The 7,918-nt window shown below is 42.7% G+C and overlaps 1 protein-coding gene across 1 annotated transcript in view; it reads left to right on the forward strand.

Moving 5' to 3' along the window:
- Nucleotides 1-7,918, forward strand: part of LOC103899489 (von Willebrand factor D and EGF domain-containing protein) — a 189,286-nt gene that overhangs the window by 55,656 nt on the left and 125,712 nt on the right. The window contains exon 5 of the mRNA XM_019472158.1: nt 7,513-7,602. Coding sequence (XP_019327703.1) covers nt 7,513-7,602 — 90 coding nt within the window. The remainder of the gene's footprint in view (nt 1-7,512; nt 7,603-7,918) is intronic.

Below are 7,918 nucleotides of genomic sequence, written 5' to 3' on the forward strand. Positions count from 1 at the left end.
ATACTGAAAGATAGAGTTCATTACAAAACAATCTTTAAGAAGTATATTTGATGGCTTACATAGCAACACAGATCTCATTTCAACAACAACAACGAAAGAGAAACCGATACAAGATGTGAAAAAAATTGACTTGTGTATGAATTCATGGCCTTTCATGGTGCAGAAACAAGACTTTTAAAGTTAAATTAGGTTCATAACTTTTACAGGCAGAGAGCCATTAGTGATGCTACAATGAACTGAAAGAATAAACAGGGATAATGGCCTTGTGTTAAAAGTAGGTTGGAAATAGTCTTGGCATTTTGCAGCTCTTCTTTAAGATATTTAAGATATTTAAGAAATGTGAATAAGCTTCTTCCAATTCTTGAAAGGATGAGTCATTTATAACAGTAGCACAATCTAGATAGTTTTTTCTTATTTCTCCTCGTAATCATGCCTCCTGAGTTCAGAATCTGATTGATGCTGCCCTCACTTATATTATAACATGAGGCAGACAATTCTGTCAGTTTAAGACAAGTTTGTGTTATGAAGAGATATTTTCATCAAAATAATTTTGCTTGCAATCACTTCAAATCCAGTTTTAACAATCCTGAGGGATTCAGAGAAAATATAGTTCTGTTAACTAGTAGCATCACCAAATCTTTATAAGACCATTTTTATCATATTAAGTTTTCAGTAAGTCCTTCTTTGTCCTCTGCTGAAACCCACATGTTTAATTTAGTGGGTTTAGTGAGACTAGAACGTTCTCTTCCTTGCTAGATTTTTTTAAATGTCTTCATGGCCTATTTGACTAATTATAATTATCCATAAATCATCACTGGTGAAAATCAAGCAATGAAGCCTCAGCTGTAACTGGGAATTCAGTTTTACATAATAAAGATTAAAAAAAGCCTTTCACCACGTTTGCCATCCCACTCTGGGTGTCTAATAAGAGTCACAAAGGGGCAGACTCTCCTTTCACCTCCAGTGGAGTAAACCTGAAGCAACTTAGTAAGCGTTAGTACCATACTACCTCAAAGGAAAGGTGGTGCCACTAAAGGTAGAGTCAGACCCCGGGGACCAAACTCGGCCACACAGAGGCAGTTAGTAACCTTCCACCCACCCAGAAAAAATGCAGGCGGAAGGTTTTTTTCTCAGGCAGCTTTAAAGGGAGGCCAGGTCCCCACTGATAAAGGCCATATTAGAGAGGAAACAACAAATCGGGGCCACTTTCCGGTTCTCTTTCCCCTTCTCCGTGCACAGCCCAGTGGTAGCATCCCCACGGCTGCGCACTGCCAGGGCAACGTGGATGACATTCAGATCGGAATTTGTCCCCCAAAATGCAGAATTTGTAGCGTTTTGAAAACTGCTTGCCTTTTTTAACCTACTGTTCGTCTACCTACATGTAACCTGAATTTGGTCTCAATGCTTTTATAGCCTGAAATCAGCATCTTCTCCGTTCATTTCTTGATAAAAAAAAAACTACAGCCAAGGAGAAGATTTTTTTTTTAATCACTTTTTAGGTGATTGATATCTACGCTATTTTTTATCTGTCAAAAAGTCTCCAGGTAATAGGTTAGTCACATAACAGAATATCTATTGATATATTTTAATACGCAGTCAAATCTTAGAGAAGAATTGAGATTTACCGGCCAACATTTCTGAACTTGTATTGACTAAACAACCAGTTATTTTTTAATAGCCATCATGTGTGCTTTTCTCCCCCATCTTTGGGCTCCAATTTTGTTATTTCAGACAGTAATGTTGGCAGCATAATATTCACGAAACTATTGCAGCCTTAAATAAATCTATAACGTACTGTTATTTCTATATAAACACTGAAAGAAGCCTACTCCATCTGATATGAAAATCCTGGCATTCCTAAGCCTTATTTATGTGATAGTGACAGAGGTCATTTCATTCCTTAAGGCACAGCCATCTATAAATTATAGCGGCACATGGTGAGTAATGATTTATGCTAAGAAAGAAAGGTGTTTAGAAGAAAACCATGCAGATTTTGCTCAGCACAGCAATCCAAAAGTTCATACGGTGAGGAGCAATTGCCACCACACATAAACTATGATGCACATTGTAAAATAAAAATGTTTAAGTAAAACTGGCCTTTCTGAGCTCTGTGCTAGAAGTGGCTGTTTCACGTGGCAACGTGCGGAACACGTTGTTCACTCTGCAACAGTGGAAGAATATGCCCCAGCCAAAAAGACTGTAAATTAGTGCCTCAGTATAGAAAATAACTAATTTTCACTCACAAGGGAAGAGGAGTGTAATTTCCCCCTGCTTAAATACTAATCCCATCTCAACCACTGGACTTGACAAAATCAACAACAGAAATAGGAAGACTTGCCTATTTGTAGGTCACACCTGAGTTTACAATTTCTTTCTCAACCTTCAGGTAGGAAATGAGGAGCATCTGCGCAGAAACAGAGCTCTGGGTGGACTTGGACAGAGATTTTAAAGCAGAAAGGGTCAGATAAATGATGAGCAAAACTCTGCAGCTGATAAGACACCTTGCTACTACCCCGGGAAAATTACTTTCCTTAGTAGCTGACCTACAGTCAGCCTCTACATACTGTTTGGCCATTTGGCAACTGGAAAGAGCTGCCTTCTTTATATATAGTGAGTAGCAGAGTAACTAGAGCTGGACTTCCCGCAGTGTCAGGTCATGCTGCTGCACCAGCTCCCTCCCTTCTGCAGCCAAAAGCCCACCACAGGGAGTGGTTTGGGTTCAAAAGCTTTAAGGTCTAGTTTATTAATTAACTCAAAGTCAGATTCTCCCTGCTTTCCTCTTCCTGCTAAGCCTTCTGGAAAGCCTTTCCAGGGACTTTGTTCCTACCCCTTTCTGCAAATACCTACAGCCAGATCATTTCTTCGAGCTAATGAGAACTATTTTTTTTTTCCTCCGGCTTCCCTAGAAATGCCATCCTTCAGCTCTGCTCATCCTTTGCTCTTTTCATCAAGGCTGTAAACCACAGCTCCCTCCCGCGCACACTCCCCAGCTCCCAGCAGAGCAAAATCCTCGAGGCTTTTCTAACCCCAGCCCATTAGCGTTTAATAGAGCAGGCAACGGCAGCTTGGAGGCCTTGATAACGATTGCAAGACACCCTTTCCCCTGGCATGATCGATTCCCTGCCCAACCCTTCACCTGCAAGCCATAAGTGTGGCTGAATGACTCTTACCCTTGCAGCCCCAGCCTGCCTTTTGACATGGGTGATGTAGCTAGGAGGGTAGATCCAGTCCTGGAGCTAATAGAGTCAATCACCCGCAGCTTAGGCACCTGCACCTTACGAGCAGCATGCAGCCTTCCCTGCCCAGTGAATGGGAAGAAGTGGGTATTCCTAAATGGTACCGTACGCTGAGAAGGGAGCTTCCCGCAGGTGGCTAACATAAATTACTGCGCGGAGCAGCATCCCTGAATTCCCACACTTCTCAGGAGATTGGATGTCCGGGTCAGGAAAGTGCCTCCATCTACTTTTTAATCTTGACCTTCAAGTCCTACTCAGATGTACGGGGCTGTATGTAGTCTTTGAAAGATCGCTACCAGCAAAAGTAAATATTTCAACTTTAAACCATTGCTGTTGTCACTGTGGGGCCTCTGGCACTACAATACAGCTCGAGTGCTTGCTGAAGAGATGGGAAATGGGTAGCTGGTCCTCCCAGCTGTGAGTTAGGTGCATGTCCTGCCCTTCCCAATGGAACATCCCACCCCCAGGGTGTAGGCTGCACTAGGAGAGGAAGCAGGGACCACAACCAGGGACCGGCATGTGCATTTGCTTATTTTCTCTGGTGACTGTTTCAGGTAAAACATGCGAGCGGTCCTGATGGGCAGACCCAAACCCAGTGCTCCCATCTGCCAGCTCTCCCTATTTTGAGGACAAGTGCCATTGCCCCTGGGATGCTGTTGAGATGGGTGGTAGCACCATTTCTGCCAGTGCTTTGAGAAGCATGCAGCTGAGGTTGGGCTTTCTGAGAACTCCCGAAATTATCTGGCAAACCTAGGAGCCTTCACAGGTACCTGACTGAAGAGCAGGGATGGGTTTTGATCACAAAACACAAGTATCTCCTGTTTTGCCTTCGGGAACTCAACGCCTTATCTGAGCACAGCTGGGGGAGGCTGATGAAACTGGAGGCATGGCCATGCTGGATGCGCCAGCAAGCATCCCCCTCCGCCCCCCCGCCTCTGCGTGTGCCGCCTTTGAAGATGGCAACAAACGTGAATGTGACTTTCTTTGAGCTTTTCTGTCTCTGCCCTCGACCCCGTGTCTCTCACTACATGCTCAAGCTGCCACAGATGATCCCTGCACTACATTCAGAAGTAATTTGGGGCACGGAAAAGGGTGAAACTGGAGGCGGTTTTATGTTCGAAATGACTATAAACAAATGATTTGGGGGAGTTTCGGATCCTGAGAGCTCTGAAGAAAACCCACATTTTGATGTGCAAGCTGTTAGAGGAAAATTTGCCAGAGATGGTGACAGGTCCTAGGATTAAAATACTCTCCCAAATTGTTTCCCAGAGCTACCCATCCCTCACCAAATTAATGACTGAATTCTGCTTTTAGCTAAATATGCTGCTCACAAAGTTCACGGCAAAGTGGGAAGGAATCTGTTTGATTCCACGTAAGGGTAGAAATCTGCTCCAACACACAGGAAAGGAGAAAATTCTTAGCTACCAGGGACTTTTTCTATCAGAATTTTGTGCCTAAAAGTAGTTTTCTGCCCTATGGGAAGATCTGCTGGTGCACGGGGGAAAGGGAGCAGCCCACGTCCAGAAGCAATCTGGTCATCCTGTCCAAGGGCACCCTTACACTTCCGTCCCTTTAAAAAGGGACGATGAAAAACTATAATTTGATTTTTTTTAACAGATCCAATGAGTTTGCGGAAAAATACTGCCTAACCTGTCACAGCCATCAGCATACTGCTGTCAGTGATGCTTTTATCTCTTTGCTTTAAAAAGGCCGCATCCTGAGATGGGGGAGGGGAAGAAGAGAAAGAAAAAGTTGATTGCTGAACTGGAGAAAAAGAGCCAGTATTTAGCTGAAGGCAAAAAAACCTCCTCGGAGTGACTATCATAATAATTATGTGACAAACTGTCAACCCGTAGCTCAGTAGCCAATGAACATATCTGCTGATTGTGAAGTGAAGTGTGCACCTAGCAAGGTAAAGGCACTACAAGGGGAGGAATGATATAAAAGACAGAAATAAAATGTAACTCATGATGGCTCTCTGTACATTTCAAATTTGCAAAGTTTGTGCTAATCTCCAAAAGCGCTGAAGATAGAACCGGAACAGACTGATAGTCTAAGAATATCTCAGTGTATTGTTACGGAGTAATTTTTTATTCTAGTGTTCAGTGTTTTATCAATAAAATATACCTCTAAAATATATATGTGAGAAAATACAATGCTTGCAGGGAATGAGGCTGGGTTCTGACATTTCCCAGGATGTCACTTTGGGGAAGATCACCAGGAGATGCCTCCGTCAGCGCCAGGCAACCTCGTGCACGACCCTGCTGCCTTTCATTACAGCTCCCTTGGCAGGAACGCTCCACGCGGCATGCTCAGAGGGACGTCTCCCTGTGAATATTTTTGGTAAAAAGCATCAAAGCCAAAAGTGCAAACAACCCGGCAAGTGTAAATATAGTCTCTGCAATGCAGCTGCATTGGATTTGCTCAATGAGCTCTGCAAGGGGATCATTGGTTTGGGTTTTTTTCACTAGGGGGAATATACGTTACCTGAACTCTTTCTCTGTCACCGCCTTGTCAGATCCCGATTTTGCAGACTCTTCCTATGGCAGCTGTAGGAAAAGCAGCAGGAGGAAGATCAACGTTCACCTTCTGCCTTCCCAGTGGAAGAACTTTTCTGAAAACTTTGTAAGCTGAATATGAGCCTTTAGGGAATGCTTGGAGATAATACATATCTAATGATAACAGGGGCTTATTGAGGAGACAACAACTTGTTCTCCTTTGGAGGCAAACTGGCTGACTACGAAGTATCTGAGGAATTTTAACTGTAAAGTATCTCTGTGAGGCCTGTGTCTTTTTTTCCCCCAGTACACCCAGTACAACTTCAAGGCTTCCATCTAACGAATGGAACAAATAACACCATTTTCACGGGGCCAAAGTGGCTGGAGCTGTCAGCAAAAGAGTGAGAAACTTTAGGAAGGTAAAAACGGTCCAAAAGGCACATAAACCTGGGACTGAGCTGGACTGGAAATGATCCACCTGAAGAGCACAGAAAACACTTGATTTTTCCCATAGCCATACAAATGACGCCGTACGGCCAATGGGGCATTTTCGTTGTGCGCAAATGAGTTAGGAAAGAGGATTCTTCAGTTTGGAGGAAACTCATGACTTGATGGTAATGAAGAGGGATTTTTAGGGTGGTAAAAGAAATATTCCAGAGTGCTATGCAACTCGTGCCCACACGACCATATAAATCTGGGAATATCCTGGTTTTGAGCCTGTTTTGCTGATGAGGGTCATGCCTGAGCTGGTAGGTTAGAGCTACTGAGAGGAGCATGGCTGGTGGGTGGTGCTGGAAAATCCGTCCAAAGGAGTTTATCACAGTGGAAAATAAATTAGATTGGTCTGATTCCTCCTTGTGGGTTACTTGAGGCTTAAAAAAGGCAGTAGCTATAAATGTGCCATCTGACTATTTGGAATTGATTTAGTATGTCACAATCTGTTACTCCATTTCCGAGAAGAGGCCAAAAAAAAAAATTCAGAACTACAGTTTCAGAGCCTATTGTCGTTCGTTTTAAGGAAAATTTCTGTAGTTTAATCTTATGATCCTAGAAATGATGTTAGCAGTTTGGGTTTTCTGAAACCAATGAAACATTAAGATGGCAGATGGTGTGCGGGCTCAGCAGAGATAAAGGTGGCGTGCCTGTGCTAGGAATAAAACATAAATGGCCTGGTACATTCTGTTTGGTGGAGTTTTTTGTTTTGGGGGGATTTTTTTTTTTCTTTTTACAATAAAAACCCTGTAGACACATCTGCATCATCTTTTATAATGCAATAAGAAAAAAAAAAAGGAGCTTCTTATACTGCTGACACAGTTTCTGAGACCGGATGACTGTCAAACTAATTTAAGTGAAAAAAAACCTGCTTACAAACGTGGTACAGAGAGAGGATATTTGATGCAGTGGACAGACTGAAGTCTGGGATCCCAAGGGCTGATGTCCTAATCCTGACAGTAATGTCCATGAACAATGTAGTTCTCCCTAACTAAAATGAGTTAATATCACTAACCAAGGTGCTTGAAAAACTGCAGAAGAAAACACATTGTAAGCATTCAGTGTTGTTAATTGTTGAGACAGAAGCCATGTTTCTTTGCTTGTTAAATGCGTCAAAAATTCTTCCAAACCTCAAGATTTATGCATAAACATTTTTAAAGCTTAAACCCCCAAAATATGTTTCAACAGTAGAAAAAAGGCTTAACAACTCTGACCAACAGGAAGATGCATAATTAAATGAATTTTCTTCAAGAAAATCTATAGCATATGCTGTTTATTTATTACAGGTCTTTTGCACTGTCACCGCTTTTACGAGGGACACTCTTGAGCAGCAGTCGTTGCCTGAAGAGAGCAAAGGTTTCTATGCTGGGATTAAGGTAATGCTGGTAGCCCTGATTTACTGACTTGGTATATCCCTAGGGAATATTTATACATTATCTGACATGCCCTGAAAAACAAGACACAGAAACATAAGCTTTGATCATCATAACCAGTGCTGTATTTATGTTCACTTTGAGAAAATGTCTTAATAAATTATACGGTGTGGTGGGTTGACCCCGGTGCCCACCAAAGCCGCTCTGTCACTCCCCTCCTCAGCTGAACAGCGGAGAGAAATATAACGAAAGGCTCGTGGGTCGAGATAAGGACAGGGAGAGATCGTTCACCAGTTACCGTCACAGGCAAAACAGACTC

This window comes from Aptenodytes forsteri, unplaced genomic scaffold, assembly GCF_000699145.1.
Source record: "Aptenodytes forsteri isolate BGI_AS27 unplaced genomic scaffold, ASM69914v1 Scaffold11, whole genome shotgun sequence".
NCBI lineage: Eukaryota > Metazoa > Chordata > Aves > Sphenisciformes > Spheniscidae > Aptenodytes > Aptenodytes forsteri.